General features: G+C 39.6%; 1 protein-coding gene across 2 annotated transcripts in view; it reads right to left on the bottom strand.

Annotated features, from left to right (window-relative positions):
- Window positions 1-17,431: 17,431 nt before the first annotated feature.
- PEX10 (peroxisomal biogenesis factor 10) overlaps window positions 17,432-25,822 on the bottom strand; it is a 159,621-nt gene continuing 151,230 nt past the window's right edge. For both annotated transcript variants that reach the window (XM_044062995.1, XM_044062993.1), the window contains exon 7: window positions 17,432-17,722. In XM_044062995.1, coding sequence (XP_043918930.1) covers window positions 17,654-17,722 — 69 coding nt within the window. In that variant the 3' untranslated portion in view covers window positions 17,432-17,653. The remainder of the gene's footprint in view (window positions 17,723-25,822) is intronic.

Genomic DNA, 25,822 nt, shown 5'->3' with positions numbered 1-25,822 from the left:
CAAACTGTGGTTCCAGCCCTTGCTAATCTTCCCAATGACTAGCAAAGTACGGTTACTGACTACTTCAAGAAGGGATTATTTATGGCTGCCACCCTAACCTTCAGCTGTCAATCCCACATTAAATACCAAGGGTGAGCTCCTCAGCCACCTGTGGACAAAAGTAAAGGAGATGACCATCACCCAGAAGGCAAAAGTACTTGAACTCTGAGATTGTGCACATAAGTTGATGCATTTATCTGCTATTGCTGCTCAGTTCTAGGCATTCTTATGTTTAATTTTATGTTCCCCAGGTTCCTGGATCCCAAATATATGATACACTGGTTGCATTTGGAGTGGAACTGCACTTTTCATACATTTTCTATAGATATCTGGATCACTGAAAAACTCTTAATTTATGCCTGTTTGTTTTGAGCCTGACATGGGAAGCACATGGCACAGGTGGATGCTAGTATGGTAACTAAATCCAAACAAAAAAGGTGCTTTTTGGACGCATTAAGAGTGGTGTGGAATTATTAACACTGCAAGAAATTACAAAAAAAGTCCATAAAAAGTATTAGCAAGGACAAGACTAAACTACTGGTTAACAGTGAAAGGATGGAACATATGCAATCTGTTTCTCAAGGGCAGAAGGATATGCTTAAATGTCACTACAGCCAAAAAGAACTGTTTCATACAAGCTGAAAACTGATACTGAAAACAGTGACTGACTTAATTTACACTTAGCTGGCCTAACAGGAGTCAAAGGCCACATTGCGGGTGCTGCGAAGAGCACTTCTGGCTAACATCACAAATTAAACAATATTAATTTCATGAACTTTAATCATACTTTGACTTAGGAATGGGGTCCTTTCCCTGTCATGGTATTAGAAAAGTGCAGTTTTGTACCTACCATAAATGTAGATGTTCGAGTGTATACCCTGCTGCAGTCATCACACTTGGGTTATCCTGCCGTCAGGCGGTCCCGCAGTCAGCCCGAATTCCAAAGTCTTGGTCCGGGGTCGGTTGCTGTCGCTTCTTCCCTGACGTCAGTGCGCCAGGGGTATATAAGAGGCATCCAACGCCATTTTCTTCAGTTTTTCTTGCCCCAGATGTCAGGTGCCCCCAGTAGGAAGGCAAAATATATATATATAATAAAACAATACCCTTAGGCACAAGCAAATACACCACAGAGGTAGCATAGGATACAGTGGTAGAGATATGTTCAGCTAGTTCAGAGGGGATGGAGGGAGGGTAACCTGGACTGCAGCAGGGTACATTATGTCCGGCAGAAGGGTATTTTGGCCTTTAGCTTGGTTCCAGGTGCAAAAGCTTTTCCATTTGTCTGAGTAGGCTTTCCTGGTACTGGGCCTCCTGGCCTCCAGAATAACATCCATAACAGCTTGTGAAAGAGGAGCTGGCTGGTTGCTTAGGAGATTTGCCATGCAGCCAAATTTAAGGTTTTGAGCTGGCTGTGCAGAATCTGACTGTCTTGCTGTGTGAGCAGATGAGAAATTTGTAGTAAAATCCATGGCCTTGCTCCTGTGTAAGTACCAGTTGAATGGCTCTCATGTCCATGAGCTGTAATTTGTTTTTGTGCCTCTGCCCATTGATTTTGTGGCAGGTTTGGCATGCCTTTTATCCTTGGCAAGGTGTGGAAATGGAATCTGTATCCTTGTGAGATAATGTCTAGGACCCATTTGTCCTTTGTGACGATGAGCCAGTTGTCTGCAAAAAGTGCTAATTTTCCTCCCAAGGGAGCTGCCAAGAGAGTTTTGCTAGGCAGTTTGAGGTTTAAGTCATTGTGTTTGCCTTCTAGTAGTTTGGGACCTGTCTTCTCCTCCCTTCTGTGTTGCAGTGCCCCATTGGCGAGGTTTGTAAGGGATTTGTGCTTGTCCTCTGCCCCTTGGGTGCCTGTATTTACCCCTCTGTGGTCTGTCAGAAGCTGGAAAGGACCAATTTTTTGTTGGCCAATTTCTGCTGAAGCGTGGGGGCTGTACCTGTAAGAAATCTTTGACCGTCTGCATAGATTCTGCCTTATCCTCCATTTTCTTTAAAACCTCTTCTGCTTTAACTCCAAATAAGACATCCTGCTGTAAGGGTGCATCTAGTAACTTTGCTTTAACATGATCAGGCAGAGTTTGTTCCTTTAACCAAGCATGCCTACGTATAACAGACCCAGTAACAGCTGCTCTACAGGAAGCTTCCAAGGAATCAAATCCACATTGTAAAGTATGTTTGCCCACCTGCTCAGCTGCATGCAACAGATCCTGCATTTCCTTGAATTCAGACTGAGGGTGCGTGCTCATCTTTTGTTTTATTTGAGACATTAGGAATTGCTGGTATTTAAGCATGTGAAATTGACAATTTAGTGCTCTCATAACCAGAGTAGCTGAGGTGTAAACCTTCTTCCCTCATATCATGCGTTCCGGCCCCAAAACCTGGACAATACCAAGAAAGGAGGAGGGGTATCCATATTCATCAAGGACACCCACACCTCAAGATTGGTGGCATTGCACGATGCATCGGAAACCATCCAGGTGCAATTAACCATAGGCAAGACTGCTCTGCAATTTGTAGCATGTTACAGGCCACCCTCGCAAACTCAGGAACCTATTATGGCCTTCCTGAAAACACTGGAGGGGATAAATGTATCTCCGAACACCATCATACTAGGTGACTTCAACTACCCTAATATAGACTGGGAACACTACTCAAGCCCAAACACTCTAGCCCAAAAGTTCCTGGAATTCATAAACTCAAATGCCATGGAACAACTAGTCACCATCCCCACAAGAGGAGAAAACATACTTGATCTCATCATCACGAACATGGGAGCACAATGTTCAACGCCGGAAGTATACCCCTCACTGGTGAGATCTGATCACAAACTAATCTCGCTGGAGGTCCTCATCCCGCCCCACCTGAAATGAAAAAGACCACAGTAAAGAACTTCTCGAAGCCGACTTCACACTTCTAAAGACTAGTGTGGTCTCCTTTAAGGCCCCTGAGCGGCGGTTAACATTACTCAAACCGCTGAATCACTTACAAATGCCTTCTACCAGCACCTGCAGGCTGCATGGATCAGGCAATCCCAAGCAAAACAAAGACTCTTTGTACCAAAGGCAAGCGTCCAGTCTGGTGGACCCCAGCCATAAACAAACTCTACAACAAAAGGAGAAAGCTACTACAAGATAGAGCAAAATCCTTAAAAGGTAAGACACCGCTGATCACTATAAGTAAAAGCTAAGAGCTCTCATAAAATCATCCAAAGCTAATTTTGAGAAAAATAGCTAAGGACTCTAAAGACAACCATAAGGCATTCTTTAGCTATGTCAGAAACCTAGGAGGAAACTCCCAGATATGCTCAGAATTAGTTCAAAATGATGTGAAGATTACTGATCCTACAGACATTGCCAACATACTGGCTGAAAGGTTCAGTGCAAACTTCTCCCCTCCCCTAAAGGAGAGATATCTATACCAAATGATTGTAGCCCCCAAACATCTCTAACGCCCAGGTGAGAATTGCTCTCTCCAAGGCAAAGAACACAGCATCCATGGGACCTGATGGTGTCCCCGGCTGTGTGCTCCATGAACTCAACGAGGAATTAAACCCACAGTTAGGACAGCTGTTTAATCTTAGTCTCACCTCCGGATACGCACCCAGGAGTGGCGCAGTGACTGTGGTCCCACTCCACAAAGGCGGTGCCTCCACCGACCCTGGAAATTACCGTCCCATTAGCTTGACAAGCCTTATCTGCAAAGCCATGGAGAGGATCATAATGGATCTCATAAATAAAGACATAGGAACCTGCAGACTTTGGATCCAACCCAGTTTGGCTTTGTCAAAGGCAGATCATGCCTTCTAAACTTGGTTGACTTTTTCAAACAGTCACCAAGGCCATTGACGAGGAAAGGCAGTCCATACAGCCTACCTAGACCTGGCGAAGGCTTTTGATACAATACCTCACTCGGGTATCATTGAAAACTCATCAACTTAAATGTAAACCCATACATTACAAGATGGGTTGCAAACTGGCTGAGTGACAGAACCCACAGGGTCAGAGTTGCTGGCGCCATGTCAGACTCAAAGCCTGTCACAAGTGGTGTCCCACAGGGCTCAGTCCTGGGCCCACACTTGTTTGGCATCTACTTCTCTGAAGTACAAGCAAACACAGGAGGGTTATGGCTGACAAAGTTTGCAGATGACTGCAAACTGGGCGCCGTAGTTGAAAACACATCCGACACAGATATCCTTCAGAAGGGTCTCACAGAAACGGATAACTGGTGCCAGAGCCATGGCCTAAAGTTAAATGCCAAGAAATGAATAGTCATACCCTTCGGGAAAAATAAGGTTACCCATAGCTACCATATAGGTGGCAATCCCCTGAACACAGAAGTTATTAGGGACCTGGGAACCCAGGTTGACAGTAGCCTTTCATTCGACACTCATATTGCTAAAGTAGTTAGGAAGACCTTCTACATTGCCCACCTTATCATGAAGGGATTCACATCTAGATCAAGGGAAGTCATAGTCTCCCTATACTCATCACTCATCAGACCAATGATCGAGTACAATGCCCCATTCGGAATGTATCTGACCCGACACTTGCAGCAGTTGGAGAGGCCACAAAAGTTCCTCACCAAAAGGATAAAGGGTCTCAAAAATCTGTCTTATGCTGCCCGATTGAAAGAACTCCAGTTATATTCAGTTGCTTACCGCTTGCTCAGAGGTGACCTATGCCTGACATACAAGGCCATGTCAAACCCAGATTTGATGAACATGCTTCATTTCAAACAATCTAGATCCCTCAGAGCCACAAGGGCGGGAGACTTAAACCTCGACACGGTTATTAATAGGACATGCTGGAGGGATAGATTCATCACCCAAAGACTCCCTATGCTGTGGAACAAAACCCCGGTTTATGTGAGGCAGAGCACCTCGCTGGCCTTGTTCAAGAGGAATCTTGACCAATGGATGGGAGATCGCAGATACACCCCAGGGGTTACCTCAGTGTCACTGCTCGACAGAGGCACAGCAAAATAATGGGCATAGTTTCTCCAAACTAAAGGGGTGGCGTAAGCCACAAAACTATGGGCTAGGCTTATAAATGCCCTCGGGCAGATAGCCTAGTATGAACCTATGAACCACCTATCTAGTGCTCTGGAGTCCCTTTCAGAGGGTACAGGATTTTTGGCCATAGAAGCCTTAGCCCCTCTAGGACCCTGGGAGATTGTCTCTGGATCAGCAACAGGGCTCTTGAAAAGGAATTTGTGTGAGACAGGCACTCTATAGTATCTATCTGGTTTGGCTGGAGCAGGAGGCAGAGAATCTGGATTTAGACTAGATTCTAAATAAACATCATCTGCAATGTCTAAAACTGGGGGGATAGCAAGTGGTCTGTGCTGGGGGAGTAAAAGAAACTCTCGGAGCCTTTTCTTTGAGTCAGAGTAGTCCTGACCTTCCCAGTGGAAATGTTCCCTCATGGTATGTAAGGTTTCACCAACGGAATAGTCTTCAGGGGGAGAAGCTGAGGGAATGGAATCTTCAGCATCAGAATCTTCATAAGGGGGAAAGGAGTAATCCTGTTCCTCAGAGGAGCCTGAGGAAATAGACACTTGATCAGAGGAGGCATAATCCTTCTCTTGTCTAGGCCTTTTGTCGGGGGCGGGGTTGGGAACCCCTGATTAAAGAAATCAAATCTTCAGCCATTTTAAGCATCTGTTTCTTAGGCATGGGGCCTTGAACTGGAGACTGAAGTGCAGTCTTTTTTGGTTTTATAGGGGTCTTAAGCTTAGCATAAGATTTTATGGTGAGAGTAGTCGGTCTGAAGACACCTTCTGAAACCGAAGGTGTTTCTACAGCACCGGCTTCTCTTTCTGCAATGTCGTCAGTAGGGCCTAAAGAAAATGGCTACGTCGGCCTATAACTCTCTGCTAGAGAATCCGAAGCAGAGGCCTCGGAGTCTGGCTTGGATCTAGGCTGCCTGTCTTTATCTTTGTGTTTTTTATGCACGCCGGTAGTCGGTTGCTCCGACGGCATAGTGTAATTAAATTTCCTACCGAAGCAGTGTCGTGCGAAATCAAAGCCTCACTTTATAGTTCGCTTATTGAACCTAGCACAAAACCGACAACCAGTGATGTCATGGTCTGGGCCTAGGCAAGGTATACAATAAGAATGAAAGTCCTTATGAGGTATTTGCTTCCCACAAGAAATGCAATTGTTAACTTTTTCTGACATCGGACTAAGGCAAGAAAAGGTTCCCCAATGGGGTACTTAGCTTTGAAGACTTCGGACTGAAACTCGATTCGAAAATCTCAGGTGTCAGCCGACCGGCACTTGCGAACTGCTTCTGCTTCGGGCATCGCGCGGCAAGAAAGACTGAAGAAAATGGCGTTGGATGCCTCTTATATACCCCTGGCGCACTGACGTCAGGGAAGAAGGGTCAGCAACTGACGCCGGGCCAAGACTTTGGAATTCGGGCTGACGGCAGGATAACCCAAGTGTGATGACTGCAGCAGAGTAACACGATGAACATCCCAAAAGACTTGGGAGAAATTAAACAGAAAGATAAAAGCATGGATCCCACTGCATCTATCAGGAAAGAGCTAGGACTACTTGTGAAACCTGTTCCACCAGAGGTCAAAGTAACTGACCAGATTAATATCAAGGTTCCCATTAACCTTTTTAGACACTTCATGATATTATGAATTATGTTCTCTTTAAGCATCTCTTTTACATCACAAGGTTTACTATTGGAATTTTGAATCAGCTTCGGTCAACAGTTTAAAATGACCCGAAATGCTGAATTCGAAATTCCACAATGCAAACCAAAGCGAAAATGAATACATCGACCACCGTGGCTCAATGTATTTGACATAGCAGGAGGTGTCATCACTCACTCACCTCCTGCTATGCACATTAACGTACCATTGAACTTTGCAGTCAACAGTATGTTAATTCTACTAGCAAAAATCTGGGTGAGCAAATTTGCATATGTCTGAAGAAAATAGGTTCTGTAATTACAAATGTTTCTGACCAGTGCAATATGCATGGAGTCACCCCCCACATCCCCTGTACATTAAATATACCAACTCAGAGATCGCTCTACAGTGAGGAAATTAACCAATTCCCTTTTCTTCACTGAACCGTGACCTCCCAACCTCCCTGCACAATGTCAAACCCAAATTATTGACCTACACTACCCGTTCACTGTAGTGTAGTTGATGGATTTTGGATTGACATTCTGCCAACCTGGAAACTGCAAGTCGACCACATGCCAGTCGACTGATGCATTTTTTAAGTTCTGATAGTAAACCGCATCACAATTTACATAATAACATAGGTATATATATATTAATAGAAAAGAAAAACAAACATAATGACATCTTCATTATTTTCATGCAGTATATGTTATTTTTAAAGAACTGCCATTCACTCCATGACATAAATTGACACATTTCTGCCTTCCCTTAAAACTCATTAACCACTATTTCCATGCATTGTTTCCACAAATTCCATTTACTTGTATGGAATTTGCTCTTTCCCTTTTCGAAGGATTCCTCCTATAGTTCTATCCACTTTAAAATACTCAGTACAGTGGGTATAAAAATGTACACAACCCTGTTAAAATGCCATTTTTTTATATAAAAAATGAGACCACAATAAATAATTTCAAAACTTATCCCACCTTTAATATGACCTATAACCTGTACAATTCAATTAAAAAACAAATCTGCTAGGGGAAAAATATAAAAAATAAAAAACGTACAATAAACTGGTTGCGTAAGTGTGCATACCCTTAAACTAATACTTTGTTGAAGCACATTTTGATTTAATTACAACATTCAGTCTTCTTGGGTACACAGCTGCCATCAGTTAGAGAGACTCTGATTAACCCCAAATAAAGTTTAGCTGTCCTAGTAGGATTTTCCTGACATTTACGTTTTTTATTTTTTTAATTTTTCCCCTAACAGATTTGTTTTTCAATTGAGTTGTACAGGTTATAGGTCACATTAATAGTGGGAAAAGTTTTGAAATGATTTATTGTGGTCTCATTTTTTTATATTACAAAGACCTAGCATTTTAACAGGAGTGTGTACACTTTTTATATCCACTGTATGTCAGTTACAGTTGGTTTAGATTTTGATTTCCATTTTCTATTAATTGATTTTTTTGCCAGCTAATAGCATTGAAGTTAGTAAGGCCTTACTATGACTAGGCAATTTGGATCCTCTGTACCAGCTCAAAAGAATAATTTCATTACTTAAAACCATATGCTCTCCCAACATTTCTGAGAAGTACTCTGTAAGGAATTTTTAATATCTGCCAACTCAATGCACTCCCCCAAAAACATGTTAGCAGTCACTTTGCTATGTCTCATCTCACCTCCAGCATTTGCTGTCTACTTGAAAAATATATGAAATCTGTTGACGGTAGAAAAATACAAACACTTCAAAGAAAAAAAATCCTAAACCTTCTGGACTTTGTTACATACTTAGTAGCCATACGTACATACATCATCCAATTGTTCCTTTATAAACTGCCTTTCCAGTATCTTTTCCCAATCTTTTCTAACATCCTCTTGATTTCCATAGTTATCACGAAAAATATTTTATGAGTATGCCACATTATCCATTATTTTAGCAGCTGCTTCTGTGCTAGACTCAAGCAGAGCTGGCACTTCTTTTTGCTTGTTCTCAGATATCAGTCCCTGGTAGGCAAGACCGTCTGTAAACCTTCAGTCCAAACTTCTGCTTGGTCTCATCCCTCTCTATTACCTTTCCCTATCTTGGCATTTGCTCCCAATAATTTGGTTACTTTGTGAGTTTTCACCAGTAACTTTCAACCCCCTCTTGCTTATTTTCTATACCATCTACTTGCAGTCATCCCTACTGGCAAAATCTCCTTTCTCCTTCACCGTGTTGGTTTAGTTCTTAGAATGCTTTCTGTTATTTTATGAATATAATGTTCTGTAAAGTTATTATTGTCCTTAACTTGTATCCAAAATCATAATTTCTCATATTTTCTTGAACTTCCACTATTTCATTACACTTTGATTCATAACCTTCTGCTTGTGTTACTTATGTGAGCCTTAACTGTCTAACTCTAAAGTATCACTTCAGATCAGGTAATTCGTATCCACTATTTTAAGGGGAGGATCAATTTATTCAACTTAACATCTGCCCTCCTCAATAAATTATGTGAACTCTATTAATTACAATCCACAACACCTCCTCTGGTTGATAAAAATATATCTGTATATAAAACTAAAGGAAATATAAGCTTTTCACTGCTTGTATCTTACTATCCATATTCATAATTAAGAGATTCCAGTTTCTCAGTTTTTATATTATCTTTTCAAATAACCTTAGCTGCCATAACAGTACATTTTCAATGCATATACCTAAATATTTCATCTCATCATGTCCTCATAAATATGCGTATTGCTGAACAAATTTATGTATGGGTACACAGTTTACTGCTATAGCCTTTGTTTTATCTTCATTAGTTGTACATCCTGAAAAGACATGAAACTCTCGCGAAATGTCCCACAATACCAAACTGTCCTTTTCTGGATCTTTCAAATACAAAATAATAATCTGCAAATAAAGCTAACATTTGTGGTTACCATACAATTTTTATCCTTGAATTTGTGAATCCCTTATTTTCTCTGCCAATGTTTCTAAATCCAAAGGAAATAACAAAGGGAAAATGTGACACCTCTGCCTTGCTCCTATGTTTAAACATAGCTTGTTAAAGAGAAATCCATTCACTTAAATTCTTGCCTCTGCCCCTTCATATATCCTCCTAAATAACCCTATTATTCTGTCAGGAAATGCAAATAATACCATTGCCCTGCTCTTGAAAGCCCATCTGACACTACTGAATGTTTTCTCTGCATCAACAGTGATGTTTTATTACACTCAGGATCATTGTTGTTTGATTAATGTTGTAAAATATTTGCCTCTACCCTCCACAAAATCAAATTGATCTATTTATCTATCAATAAATCAGTTTTGGAAACACATTTGTCATGCTCTTAGCTGGTATAGACAAACTTTATAAATAAGGTTTAAAATTGAAATGGGTCTCTCTGAAGCTGTGATTGAAGGGCTTTGCTGGCACTCCCCTCCTCCCTTTAAAATACCACAAAAAAAGCTTCCAGATCTTTATTCCTTTACTTCCAACTTCCAGACTTCCACAGGAATATGGTGTGTTCCTGGAGAACATCCTGCTAAATTATACATTACCATTTTTAATTCATATTTTTCTAGCACAGCTAATAATTGTTGAACCTCTTCTTCGTCTAACATTGGCATAATTAAGTCTTCCATAAATATTTTCATTTGTGCATTTTTTGGTTTGCACATTACTTTGCTTTATACAGATTTTTCACAAATTTTCTAATATCTATTTATAGGATCTCTGGGGGTCCCCTTCAAACCATCTAAAACCCATAACATCGAATTTCATAACATCAAGACCAGAACATCTAAAACCCATAACACTGAATTTCATAACATCTAACAACACATCACATGAAAATAACATCCCCTCCACATATAATGACATATAATAACACCAAACTACCAAAAACACTTTTTACTACGTTTCTGCGAAGGGGGGGGGGGGCTTGATACAGTGGGGTTAGGAAATTAACTTTTTCCCACTGTAGTGCGATCTTGGAGTTGGTATATTTAATTTACGGGGGTGGGGGGCAGAGCCCCCCACATGGGGTAGGGGGGGGCTTGCCCCCCTGCAGAAATGTAGTAAAAAGTGTGTTTGGTAGTTTGGTGTTGTTATATGTGGAGGGGGTATTATTTTCTTGTGATTTGCAGTGTTAGATGTTATGAAATTCGATGTTATGGGTTTTAGATGTTCTGGTCTCAATGTTATAGGTTTTAGATGTTCGGGTCTCAATGTTATGAAATTAGATGTTATGGGTTTTAGATATTTCAAAGTAGACCTGATCTCTGGTTATTTTTCTTGTCATAGGCAACCTTAGTTTGGCAACAACCCTTTCTACTATCTGTTGCCTAAATTGGTGCGCTCTGGAGTTACCCAAAAATTAGTTTTATAGCAACCTTTCCAAACTCATGGGTATTTACCTCGGATGCCTGTCTTTTTCTTTGTCTTTGCATTTTTTATGAATTCCAGTTGCTGGTTGTTCCGATGTCATTATGTAGTTAAACCTTGGGCCAAAGTAATGTAAAGCAAAATCAAACCGATGCTTAATAGTGCGTTGGTTGAATCTAGCACAAAACCGACAACTAGCAATGTCGTGGTCAGGGACTAGGGCAAGGGATACAGTAAGAGTGAAAATCCTTATGAGGTATTTGCTTCCCACAAGAAATACAATTGTTAACTTTTACTGACATTGGTCTGGAGCAAGAAAAAGTTTCCCCAACGGGGTACTTAGCTTTATCGGTTCTGAAATTCAATTTCGAAAATCTCAGGAGTCGGCCGACCGGCACTTGCAAACTGCTTTTGCTTCGGGCACCGTGCGGCAAGAAAGACTTTAGAAAATGGCGTCGGCTGCATCTTATATACCCCTGGTGCACTGACATCAGGGAAGAGGCGACAGCAACAGACGCCAGGCCAGGACTTTGGAATTCAGGCCGATTGTGGGTAGCCTGCCAGGAGGATAACCCAAGTGTAATGACTGCAACAGTGAAACACGATGAACATCCTTAGTTTGGCAACAACCCTTTCTACTATCTGTTGCCTAAATTGGTGTGCTCTGGAGTTACCCAAAAATTAGTTTTATAGCAACCTTTCTAAACTCATGGGTATTATCAAAATACTGCCTTGTTTCCCTTTAAACACTGAGTTGCTCCTCTTATTGCTCTGTGAGATTTCCCCTTATTCTTTAACATTTTAATGTTTGTCAATTCCTCTAAATAATTAATTTCACTTCTTTATCTCTTTCTCTCTTACTTCTACAATTTTTAAACTTTATACTCATTTTATCACAGTAACTATCTATTCCTTTTGAAGGAATGTGCATCTGTTCTAATAATTCTCAAATCACATGCCATTCCTTATATTGCTCTCTTTTTAACAGTTAAGTAGGAAAGCAACAGTGTCAGATTTTTACTTCACTATCCTGCATCTTTATCTCAGTTTTCTATGATGCATGATCTGAAGCACTTAATGGAGGTGTGTCAGATTTCTCAATTAAATACAGTTTTCTGTGAAATATAATTTCTAGCCAGTCTACCCCAGTTATTGTACTTTGGGGAATAAGATGTAAATTCCACCATGAGCTCCTACTACTACTGAATTCACATCTTCCAAGCCAAATATGCTCATATTTTTCTTTAGAAATCTACCCTCTGTTGTTATATTTCCATTTTAGGTTATATTGATGCATCCTCACTATTGCAAGTCAAGTTTCTGTCTCCACATATAAATAATATTCCCTGCTGAAAACTGATTACCTTGCCCAATATTCTCTTAAGCTCCATAATAGTAGTTTTAGGTGCAATATCAGTACATGTTAGAGTAATCTGTCACCCCCGCTAATAACCCCTTACTACCTGAAACATATTATTATTGTTTTTTCCCTTCTCTGTCACTACTGGAGCCTGTCTAGCAATCAGTATTATTGCTTTTCTTTGTCCCTAATATTTTGCTGAACTGCCTGTGCTAAAATCCTTTGTCAAAATTCATATGCTCCTCTCTATCCAAATGTGTCTCCTGCAACACTATTTTTATCCTATACTTCTATTCTTTGCTCTTTGTTCATATATATAAGCCCATTTATCTTCCATGACAATATGGATAAAGTACCTTTTATGACCAAAAGCTATTACTTCCACATACTATACACGACAGTTCTTTTGAATGTGTACTTCCAACCTTTAGCTTACGTGCACTCACTAATGTTTGGAGTCTGAACTCTTATGAAGTTGCTTATCACTTCCTTTTGAACCTATATCACATTTCACTTCAATGAAAACACTCAAAGACTAAATATATTTTCAGAAGGCCTGTCCTCTTTTAACTTTCAACAAACACACACCACACACAACTATACACATTTAAAAAAAATAAGTTTCTCTCTCCAGATACGAGCAGTCACCCTAAATCAATGGCTGCACCCACAGGCATTACCAATTCTAAGATTAAGGTTTACCACACTAAGTGCATATTACAGCCTAAGTTTACTCTTACACCAATTGCTGTTTTATTATCTCTATTCCTCTCTCAGTTTTCATGCTTTTAGGAAACATTAACTTTTAGCCCTAAAAAAAGTGCACTGGTTACCTTTAAATAAACTGAGCACTGTTATAATAATTGTTATAATTATAATATCTGTTATATAATTAATGCATTAAATAAGTATTAAGGCTGTTGGGGAGGCAGCTACTTATACAACTTATTCACTGCACACATTTTCAAACTTTTTTTAATGAACTGCTTATCAATGTACATTCAAATGTTAATTACACTTTGCCTCATACAATTCTCTCAGCACAATGTTCAGAAGTCTTGTGACTAATTGCTTTCAGTTGCAGACAGGTCATCTCTGTGAGGAAAACTAGTAACTTTGGCAGATGCATGAAAGGATCTTTGTAAATTTTACTCAGAACAGACTTCTGATTAATTGTTTGCATCTATTGGCTTATCTCCCACTGAGAACATTTTAATGGAAAAATAACTAATGACTTTGTAAATACAAGAATACTGTTATTCCATGCCTTTCATTGTTTTGTCTTCTTTTTCAAACCTGTTTAACAAACCTTATCTGTTGCTAAAACCAATGATATTAATGTAAATATATATCCTTGTAAACAGAAGGGATCTTATTTTCTTAATTATACACATGTTCTTCAATGTCCAGCACTTTTCTTATCAAGCTCAAAGTCTGGTTAGGGCTTCAAAGAGTTTTCCACCTGTCTGAGTAGGAACACTGACTATATTACCCAACTAATTTTTATATCTTTCTTAAAGGCAGATAATATTTCTATTTTTTTTCTAATATGTAGTGGTAAAGCATTCCATCATAAACCTGCCCATCCACATACATGTTGTTATTCCTGGTTTCTAATGAGTTCCTTTTATGATGGATCCCAGTAGTAGCCCCATATCATCATATCATTGTGCATATATTTAAAGATCACAACAGGTATCTCCTTACAAATCTGCAATTAAAGGTGAACAGTGCCAGTTTCCCCACAAGTGCTTGACACAATTGGCCTGGTAAAACATCTGTGCATCCTTTCTAATCTAAGTATGAATGATTACTGCCACAGACTGAAAACAATATATTTAATTGTTGGTCTATTTACTGATTTACCCTGCTATTATATGGAAGATATTTTTGAAGTTACAGTAACACCTCCTAATAACTCATTACATTTTGACCAAAACACAAGTCAGAGTTAATGCCAAAGTCCCGGGTTGACTTCCTCCGTGTATTTTTTTTTTTTTTTTTTTTTGAGTATATGGGTAACCCAGATTTGAACTACCAAAATGATTTCCTTTTACATTAAATTTCATATGACATGATCTTGTCCAAGCTGTCCAAACAAACAGCAATGCATATTGTACTGGTCAGAAACATCTGTAACTACAGAACCTATTTTTGAGACATCTGCAAATTTGCTCACCTAGATCTTGCTAGATAAAGGGAAACTAAACGTAAATCTGGAAAATAACAGGGCTCAGGACAACCCTTGTAGAACATACATTGTCCTCACTTAATAGCAGAAGTAGATGTGCCAAATTTAACTCAACACTTTGTCACTCATCCAATTACTAACCCATCTCACTATATGGTAACTTATTTTCTTTTAAGCCACTTATCTCAAGCTCTTATTATGCTGGGTGTTATCAAGGACCCTTACTAAATCTAGATAAACCATATATACTTGAAGCCTTGTGTCCAATGCTTCCCATATTGACTGACAAAAACTGAATACATTTTTGTGACAGGGTCGACTAGCTGGTGTAAATCATACTCAGCTGCAGAAGGGCCAAAAACAGTGTATTTGCCTAATGGAGAACTTAAAATCTCAGATTTGACATCACCAGGAATATTTTGAAAATGAAGTCAAGCAAGTCTCTTCAAAACTGATCTATTAGCAGCAGCTCTGGAGGAAGAATTAGCATCATCATAATCAAATTTTAAAATGTGTTTAGAAACTTGAGAAACAGTTATCACAGAAGCAATTAATAAGTAATTTACCTTAAAAGAAGGAAGGTTAATTATCAACTTCTACATGCGTTCAAAAGTCAATAGTAAAAAGTTTAAGATATGAGCTTGTGAATTTAACATCCTAAATGTTAAGAGTACTAGAAGAATAAATTTTCCTCCCAAACATATCCATTGCTTCCTAGTCTTTGTCAGAAGGAATGGGTTTAGTAGTAGTAACCTGTTTAATGGCTGAAGATTTAGAAATAGAAATTACTGCTGCGTCTGCTTTAACATTACAAAACAAGTACAGGTACTTGTGTGTCTGGGATACTTTGTATAACCTGTCAGATCTAATGGGAGCAGGAGTTTGACCATCAAGAAGACAGAATGCTTTCAGAAAAACATTCTCTAAAGCAGGCAATACAGGTGAGATAGGTGCATACAGCTGTTACAATCATAATATATTTTCTGTGCCATATGAATCTCATTCTGGTGTCATTGAAACACCTCTTTCAAGAAAGTTGGATAAAATGTCAGTGAAAGAAATTTCTTCAGCAGGGATGTTTGAAGTTATGCTTTCCTCAGAACAAGACTGGTCAGTCTTATTAGAATCTCAGGAAGTATACCCTTCCCTGCAATGAATGCTCTTCTGACTAAAAAAAAAATCTGTAAGAAGACAACATAACTCTTCTTTTTTAATACTTGAAGAATCTGGGGGAGAGAAAAAGATGTAATCAGTTCCTTGCCAAATACAGTAAATATGCCCTGTCCATGGAAAAAGAAACAGGAGATTGTTTTTTTTTTTCTCACTAAGCATACTCTCCCTGTATAAAGCCACCCCTTAGGTACACTGACCTCCGCATCTACAACTCTAACTTGGCCAAATGAAGACCTTTCACTTGCCCTTCCCCAGATACCAACAACAGTGGTTCTTCCTTGCCCACCAAGGGCATCCCAACAGCAGAAGATGTGGCTACCCTCTGTTTTTTGGTGGCTTGAAAGTACATCAACAGGACCAGAGGAGAAAGATGGGTGGCCTGATAAATAACAGCTTTAGCAGTCTCAAACACCAGTGGGTGAGGAAAGCTAGGAGCTGGACCTACCCTTGAAGCTGCCTTACTAAGTTTTGTCTTTTTGTATGCTGTACAACTGAAGTGATAGACTGCTGCTTAACCAGTAAGCTGGAAAGATCGTCTGAAATGCAGTTCATAGATTAGTACTAGGCTAACTGCTCTTGTTGGCCATTTTAAGCCTAGCCAATTATTCCATGTGAGAATAAAACCCTGCACCTTGTGGCTGTAAGGTAAACACCTTAACCATTACACCAACCTCCAGTTCCTGAAGCCTTGAAGAGTTGTTAGTGTGAATGGCACAGAACAAGTAGTTCTGAGGTATGTAAACTACTGAAAGTCTCCCAGAAGCACAGCATTCTGTCACTTTCAGTAACAAGTAAGTTTTTAGTTAAAAATTAAACTTTTTCTAGCAAAGTGTTTATACAAGCACCAGCATGACAGGTCTATCAAAGTAAAATGACCGTTCCAATCACTCTATTTTCAATCAAAATGGGAAGGTTTTCAACAATGGGGACTTGTCCAACAGACAATATTATGAGGCCTGCAGAAGAGCTCACTTCAGCAGCAAAACGGCTCTAAAGTATTTTGACTGTAAAATTTCTTTTACATGGAGCTCATGTTTTCTGGAGTTGAAACACTTTGGAGGGCACCAAAAGCTTTAGGAAGCTGGCCAGTGCAGAATGTAGCAGTCAAATAGCTTACACTACTGCAACAGTGATCCTTATATTTACCATCTGGATATGATTTTTACTTGCATTATAGGAGACTGTATCTGTCTATCCTACCTGACAGTCACCATTTCTGAAATAAGCAATCTAGGAGAGTAGTAAAACTTTACTACTGTGTTATCTAGGTAAGCATATGAACAAGCACTTCTTTCCAAGGTAGACACAACAGCACTGTATATATGACTTGCTAATAGTGAGACAGTATGCAACCTGAAACAACTGAGGCCTTAACCATACTGCTAGACTCAGTCAACAGAAAAGCACTCTTGTCAAAATATTTGTTCTGGGTTACACAGTATGTGAGTGAAAAAAGATGGAATCAAACTGAAAAGTACAGGATGAAGACAGCAGCTCTCTTAGCTATTTTTGTCAGACTACCAATACAAATAAAAATTACATCCATTCCCAGGGCCCCACATTATTTTACATCTACCTGTACTCTGACTCAGATATACAGCTATAGACCTCTACTTTACATACCTGGGTTACCAGACAGTTTAGAGTAACAGACAGAAAAAAACATATTTATTCTTTTTTAGATAGGCACAAATCAGACTCCAAATTCTAAAAAATTATTACGATGGGGAGCACCAAGATGTGACAAGGACAACCTTTAAATATGATAAATCAAAGCAAGGATTGAAGACTGTATGCCTTTTTGTTGCAGTCTGACACTGCTGAAAGTGCCCAAACAATTCATAATACAGCCAACTGAAATGTAGGCTTCAAATTATCTGTAGTGCCTTAAGTAAACCAGTCTGTGAAGCTGAAATTTTTCTCTGCAGAGAGGGCATTCTGCCTGAAAAAGGAAGAAGAAAAAAATTGTTTAAAACGCAAAAATGGACTTTAGTGTGAAGAGAAAATGAAAATACATTTTAGTATATTTAAATAACTTAACCATGAGGCTATTCTTCTAAAATAGACAAAAAATATGCAAATTCATATTGTGCTTACATAAACAGGTTGAAAATGCATTTAAATATAAGAATACAATTTAAAATTGAACAACATCGTGATGAGTCAAGAAGTCTAAGTAGAAGAAATGTATGAAATTCACTTGTATTCTGTTATAATTTGTAACAGGATTATGAGCGGGTCTCCGATCACAGCCGGCTTATTTTTTAACATTTGTTAGCCATGAAAGTCAGACTTGGAACAAAGCCAATTTTCAGCAGAGGCCCAGGAAGAAATGCTCCAGATGCATGTCTTTGAAATGTGGGAGGAAACCGGAGCACCTGGAAGAAACAAACACGAATGCAGGGAGGACATGAAGACTCCACACAGAAGGCACTCCAGCTGAGAATCGAACTGGAGAACCTCTTGTTGTGAGGTGACCAAGCTACCACTGCATCATTATTAAAATGATACAGTCTACACTGGACTGACCTGCTCAACCTACTATTAATAGGAATTCCATGATTAAACTGACAGTGTCTTGAGCATGGGGGAAGGTCTATGGGTGGGGGCAAAAAAAAAATCCCTCTTCGACAGCAGTATGATGCTATATTCTGACACCTTGATCTCCCCATCAGCCATGATTATCAGCTACGTTTCAATGGAACATAACTGAGGTCAAGGAGATCAAGGAAGCATGCCATAAACCATGAACAGCTGATGGTCAGCTGTGGAGGAGGAGTATTAAAATGGCAACAAAAATCATCTCAGATGAGATGTGCATCAGACAGAAAATACATCAATATAACAAAATCGTTCAGTTCTTTGATAGTAATAAAACTGAGAGATTAACATGTCTCCCAGATATATGACCAAAATGTTACTCTCCATTCTATGTAGTTTCCAACCTCCCAAGTACTTCCCTCCTGGTCCCTCAGTACTGACCAGTCAAGCTCTTCATTCTCTTATTATAACAACACTGACAACTGTTAAAACTCCTAATACCAACCATCAAGTCAAAAATACATCATTACTTGTAAACATTCCTACACAATCTACGTGTTCTGCCTCTCACCTAAACTACTCTTCCTGTTGACTCAGGAAATAATCAATTCCCAGTTCCCTGATGCCAATTACCTCTGACTTAGAAACTGTCATTCTCCCAGCTTTTTGAAACAGAGGGAAAAAGCCCAGACTGAACCAGATGACACAAGTTCAGTTAGCTGTTTGGATGCAGGAAGGACCTAGTAGGGGAAGTTTCCCAGGGTGGGACTGAGTGGCAGAAAGCGGGAACACCTACTATGGAGAAAGGGATTAGTGCTCCAGTGGCTGTTCTAACAAAATGCAGTAGAGGCTTGCAGGTGATAACAGAAACAGCTGGAGATGTGTGCTAGGATTAACAAGCCAGTGATGGCAAGTCTCATTAACATGTGGATGGGAGCAGTCACATTTAGGAAAGTCATAGTAGGCTCTTACAGTGATGTGGTTGCCCATGTCAGCCATTGACAGTGGCACTAGGGCTTATACAGGAAAAAGTATCTGATGGATACCTGAATGACAGATGATGTTTGGACCCAGGTGCAACTTGCTCTGTTTGCCCACTATACTTGGGATCATTATGCTCTCCTACCCTACCCCCCCCCAATTTCCACCCATCCCCTCTTACTCTAAATTTAAATACTAAAGCCACTCCTCACAACACCCACAACTCACACCCACAACTAAAGTAATTCAATCACTTACTCATAACTTAATTTCCATCCAACTCACATCAACACACTAGTTAACCTCTAAATCCCAAGCCTTCACTTGTGTCATAAATATTGACCTTCACCCATGCCTCTAACTCACTTCTCTCACTCAACACACAAACTGTTCCTACAATATATGCTCATGGTAATATATCCCTTTATGCACTCTTACAATTAACTCAGTATCATTCCATTACCCCCATACACCAAGCATTACACACAATCCACTCACCGTCACAGAACCTAACCTATTACTTATACTACACAACCCCCACTATCTTCAACGTAAGGATCCCCCAATTCTACAAACACAGATATAAGCTCTGCAACTCCATATTTCAAACACTTAGCATCAAACTAAAATACAGACTCAAAACCCTGCCACATCAACATCATCTCTCAAATCTACTTATACTCAGTGAAGACATCCAAACCAATCCCAGTCTAAGTCACCGACATGAACTACCCTGTACAAAGCCAACCATCACAAAAATAAAAAGCTCACTCCTCTTTCACAACATAAATCTAAGAAGCATTAACAATAAACTCACTCACCTACATGCTCTCCTAGCCTTAAACTTCCTAGGCATACTAGAAGCCACAGAAACCTGTTTAAAGCCCATACCTAAAGACAGTGAAATACTAACCCAAGGATTTAACACTCTCAGACAAGATCTGTACCAGTCCAATAGAAGCACTTCTATTGGACTGATGCAGTTCCTTTCTGGAGATGGTCTTCACTTTACTGGATTTATTGTGGTTCTGAAGTGGATTTTATTTCCAGGTGATTCTCCCATTTATTTGGTGTTTGTTGGTTATCCTCAGACAAGACCAAGAAAATAAAAAGGAGGAGGAATAGTAGTAATAATATATCCTGATACTCTATACCTATCTCCCTGCCCCATACCCATTCCAAAATTTAATAATGCTGAATTAACAGTCACCTAACTAAAACTCGACAACCATAAATCCCTATGTATCATAGCCATCTACATACCTCTTGCTAATAACATCAGCACCACTGAAGACATTCTCACCTGCCCCACTGCTATACTACTTCCATTATCAAAAATTCTCGAAAAATGCATCATGCTCACTGAAACACATCCTAGATGATAATCTCCTCACTCTCATACAACACTGTTTCTGCCCCAGCGATAGTACCACCACAGCCCTCCTCACTTTCGCCAACACTACTAATGTCTATAGAAACAATGAGAACATACTATCCTCCATATTTCTACAGCTATCAAAGGCTTTTGACACTGTTTCTCATCAGAAACTACTAACAGAACTTACATCTTTTGGTCTATCCACCTGTACTTCTCAACTTCTTTGCGCAAGAAATCTGTTCAAAGCCTGATATAATGGGTGGGGGAGGCCCAAAAATAGGGGCACATTTTAAATATTTTTCTTATAAACTTAGAATGTTGACAGAACAACAAGATTTATGTTAGCATTCATTTTTCTGAAGGATAAGAAGTCTGAATCTCAAATGCATGTCATTAATTAGTGACTTTAATCATTAGCTCATCCCAGTGATCTGTCAAAAAAACAACTTTTATGAAGAGCAGACCAAAATATGAGGCAAAAATCTGGACATTCTGCAAAAACCTGTACAGTTGAGAGGTATAATCTGCCTCTTTCATATCCTGGTTTCACAGCTTCCTTACTGACAACAAACAGTAAAATGGCAAACAGAATTCTCATCATTTCCACCTGTCACTCAGGCATCCACAGATGGACCAATACTAACATTTTCAACAAACTACATACTTCAACCAAACATGCGTCCTTACTTCTGTATGCAGACGAGTCTACCCTCATCTGCTATGCCCCAACCTTAAACAAACAACTCACCCAAGAATCCTTCTCTATTTTAGAATCCTGGCTATTGAACTCTAACCTAATTCTAAGAAAGCAATGATCTTCTCCTGTGGCAAACAAACTAAATGACTTTTCAATCATGTCAGCCAACAATACACAAACAGAAATTGTCCCACATACAAAATTACTTGGCATCGCCATCGATAGCAACCTAAAATATCACCAACATGATGGGAATGGACCCAATTCCTACATCAAAGTATGATTCAAAGTTCATGAAATTAATACTGAGTCAGTCTTTGATGTTAGCCAGAAGTGCTCTTCGCAGCACCTGCAATGTGCCCAGTAATGACTCCTACTGCAATTCATACAGAGTTACATGTATTGATAACATATTGAAGCACGACTGTAAATTCTTTTTTATAAGACCCACTGCTCCAACTACTATTGGAATAGTGTGGGTATCTTTCTTCCACATTACCCTAGTTTCTACCTGAAAATCCTGGTATTTTATGACTTTGTGTTTCTCTGTATGAAAGACACTGTAGTCACTGGGTATAGCAATTTCAATGGTTGATGCTACTTTTGTCTTCTTTTCATGGACTACTATATCAGCTTTTCTCACATCTACTTTCTGAACTGCTGTTAATGCGAGTTCCCACGTGATATAAGCTTCATCATTTTCTATAATGCTTTGTGGCTTGTTTCCGGTGCTTTTCAGCTACTTTAATATTATAATGTTTACACAATCCCCAATGCAACAGTCTTAGCCACATTCTTTTGCCTTTCAGTATACAGTCCTTCTCCCATTAGTATATTACAACCAGCAACAAGATTTCCAAATGTTTCCAATTCTGTTTTACAAAACCTACATTTTTCTGTTTCTCCCACATATTCAATGGACTTTGTAAACCAACATGTACGTAGTCCACTATCTTGGGCAACCAATATTAACCTTTTGTATTTTGGATTAAATTCACCTCTCCTTAACCATTCATGTGTTCGATCCTGATCAACATAAGGTTGTTCCAAGAGTTTTCTATACTATCAACTGTACTTACGCATTTTCCACATTTCTTGCCTTCTCATTTGATACTTCACCTTATATTTTCTCTTTTGTTTTGTTACATTAAGTTGATGCCTGATTTTTTTATCTACTTATGGTTTGATCCCCATTCCCTCTTGACACCGATATGTTTCTGCTAAACTAATCTGGGAAGTCATCTTAGACTAACTCTCTATGTTTCAAAATGTTCACTATATTTAGGTCTTGTGAAGTCAGCAGATATGCATGTAGTCCCATGACAGCAGATCTATACATGTATCAAGGAGGCCCATACCTCCTTCAGAATGGGGAATATATATTCTTGGTATACACTGATTTTTATAAATCATTTGATGAGCATGAAGCATCCTTGTTTTCCTGTCCAACCGATCCAACACTTTTAGGGGCCAGTCCATCACTCCAAAACTGTAAGTTAGGACAGGAAGATCAAATTAGTTTATAGCTTGGACTTTACTAATAGATGTCAAAGCGGTTTTCAGTATTAATTTTAGACTTCTAAAATATTCCTAAGTTTTATTTGCATTTGTTTATGTTTTATTGTTCTTTTATATCACATTCCTGTCCCAAACTGATGTTTTCTTGGTGTTGCAGCTTTCCTGCATTAAAGACTGTAATCAAGACAAAAAGACAGTCATATCATCTGAAAAAGTTTTGACCACTTGCAGTTATGCTTTCAATTCCTCATCTGATGACAATAGAGTTTTAAATCATACACAAAAAGAAGATAAGTCTTTACAGTTCATTATTTTCTGGGAGCCAAATTGTAGCCATGACCTAATCTGTTAAGTAGACAGCTTAACGAATTAAAGGCAAGACAAAAGAGCAGCACTGACACACAGTTACTCCTGGAATATCTTCCGTCAAATTTTTATCCCAGGAATAACAATTTGTTCTTTATCATGGCTTAACTGCAAAGTGGTTTGCCACTGTTTCATGGTTGCTGTAATGCAATTGATCAGTGTAGGGTGTATATCATACATTTTTCAGCATTCTTATCTATGAATGCGGGATACTGTCAAATGCTTTTCTGTAGTCTAGCCATGCCATACTTAGATTCTTCCCATTTTTACAGTTCTCCATTATGACTTTATTTAACAACAAATGATCATTTGTTCCATATGACTTTCTTTTGTTACCCTTTTGTTCTATTACCATGACTGAGTTTTCTTCTAAATGACTATAAACTGTTAGCATCAATTCTAGTGCATAATTTACACATTGTTATTGGTCTATAGTTTTTAGGATATCTTGCATAGGTTCATAGATTATAGGTTCATAGATTAGTACTAAGCTAACTGCCCTTGCGAGCCATTTTTTTAAGCCTAGCCAATTATCCCTTGTGAGACTCAAACCCTGCACCTTGTGTTTGTAAGGCAAACACCTTAACCATTAGGCCACCCTGCAGATTCGCTCTTAAGTATGAGGATTGTTTTTCCTGTTGTTAACCAGACTGGTGTCTGTTCGGAGTGTGCATATACAGAGTGCCTACTCACGGCTAAATCTTCATATAAAGATGTTAATACTGTTAGCTAGATGTTGCATACTGCATCTAGGCCTGGGGTTTCCCAATTAGGAGCTTTTCTTAACTTTGTTTCAATCTCTCTGGCCATTACTTCATTCCGTTAAAATATTTTGTACATTTGAACTTCTTATTCTTTCTTTTATTTTCTAATATCCATTTAGCACCTTTGTCATGTTCCACAGGATCTTAGCCTAGTCGGCCCTGGGGCCTATACAAGCCCAGCCAACAAGGTACCCTGGCTTTTGCCACCCAAGAAAATTATTTTCCTGTGCCACTGTCGAGCAGAGCCATAGAGGTGATCCCCGGGGTGAATTTCCTATTTCCCATCCAATCATCAAGATTTTTCTTGAAGAGTGCTAATGAGGAGCTTTGTTTGATATAGACAGGTAGTTTATTCCAGAGTATGGGAAGTCTCTGGGACAGGAATCTATCCCACCGGCATGTTCTGTTAATTGTGGTGACAAGGTTTAGGTCCCTAGCGCGTGTAGCTCGGAGGGATTGGGATTTTTTTAAGTGGAGCATGTCCAACAGCTCTGGGTTTGACATAGCTTTGTATGTTAGGCAGAGATCACCTCTGAGTAGGCAATATGCTACAGAGTAAAGCTGGAGTTTTTTTTAGACGGTCTGCGTAGGGCATCTGTTTGGGGCTGGTAATCCTCTTTGTGAGGTATTTCTGCGGCCTTTCCAGTTGTTGTAGATGTCTTGTGAGGTACATACCAAAAGGGGCATTGTACTCTATTAAAGGGTCTAATGAGTGACGAGTAGAGGGGAACAATGACCTCTTTTTTTTCTGGATGAGAAACCTTTTGTGATGAGGTGTGCCACATAGAAGGATTTCCTGACTACTGTGGCGATGTGATTATCAAAGGAGAGACTACTGTCCACCTGTGTCCCAAGGTCTCATCACACTTTCGGTGTTAAGTATACTACCGCCTATGTTGTAGTTCATGGGTAGAGACTTTTTACCAAAGGGGAGGACAATGCACTTTTTGGCACTGAGCTTGAGGCCATGGCTTTGACACCAGGCATCTGTCCACATCGTTAGGAGTTTCGCTTATGGCTCCTAGTTTGCAGTCATCTGCGAACTTCGTTAGCCAAAGAACTTCTGTGTTAGCCTGTACTTCAGAGAAGTAGATACAAAACAGGAAAGGACCCAGGACTAAACCCTGTGGCACTCCACTTGTCACTGGTCTGAAGTCGGATTTGGAGTCTGCTACTTTCACAGTGTGGGTTCTGTCAGTGAGCCAGTTGGCAATCCATCTTGTGACATAGGGATTTATACCTAGTTTAGTGAGTTTATCTATAATTCCAGAGTGGGGGATGGTGTCGAAAGCCTTGGCAAGATCTAGATAGGCTGTGTGAACCACCTTACCCTTGTCTACGGCTTTGGTGACTGCTTCAAAGACGTCCATCAGGTTTAGGAGACATGATCTGCCTTTTACAAACCCGAACTGGGTGGGGTCCAGAGTTTGGAGATTACCAATGTCTTTGTTTATAAGTTCCATGATGATACGTTCCATGGCCTTGCAGACCAGGCTCGTCAGGCTAATGGGGTGGTAGTTCCTGGGGTCCGTGGTGGCTCCCTCCTTGTGGAGTGGGATAATCTTTGCGATGCACCATTCAGCAGGCACAAAGCCTGTGGTGAGGCTATGATTGAATATGGTACTTAGGTGGGGTGCCATTTCGTTCTGTAGTTCGTGTAGAATGCAGCCTGGGATTTTGCCTGGTCCCATGGATGCTGTGTTCTTGACTTTGGAGAGTGTGGTTTTTACCTGTACAGCCGTGATTACAGGAACTTTGCATTCTTTCGGTATAGAGATGGGCTCTTTAGGGGGTGAG

Source organism: Protopterus annectens, chromosome 2.part1 (assembly GCF_019279795.1).
Source record: "Protopterus annectens isolate FY-2018-M chromosome 2.part1, PAN1.0, whole genome shotgun sequence".
Classification (NCBI taxonomy): Eukaryota; Metazoa; Chordata; order Ceratodontiformes; family Protopteridae; genus Protopterus; species Protopterus annectens.
This window is presented reverse-complemented; position numbering and strand designations above follow the sequence as displayed.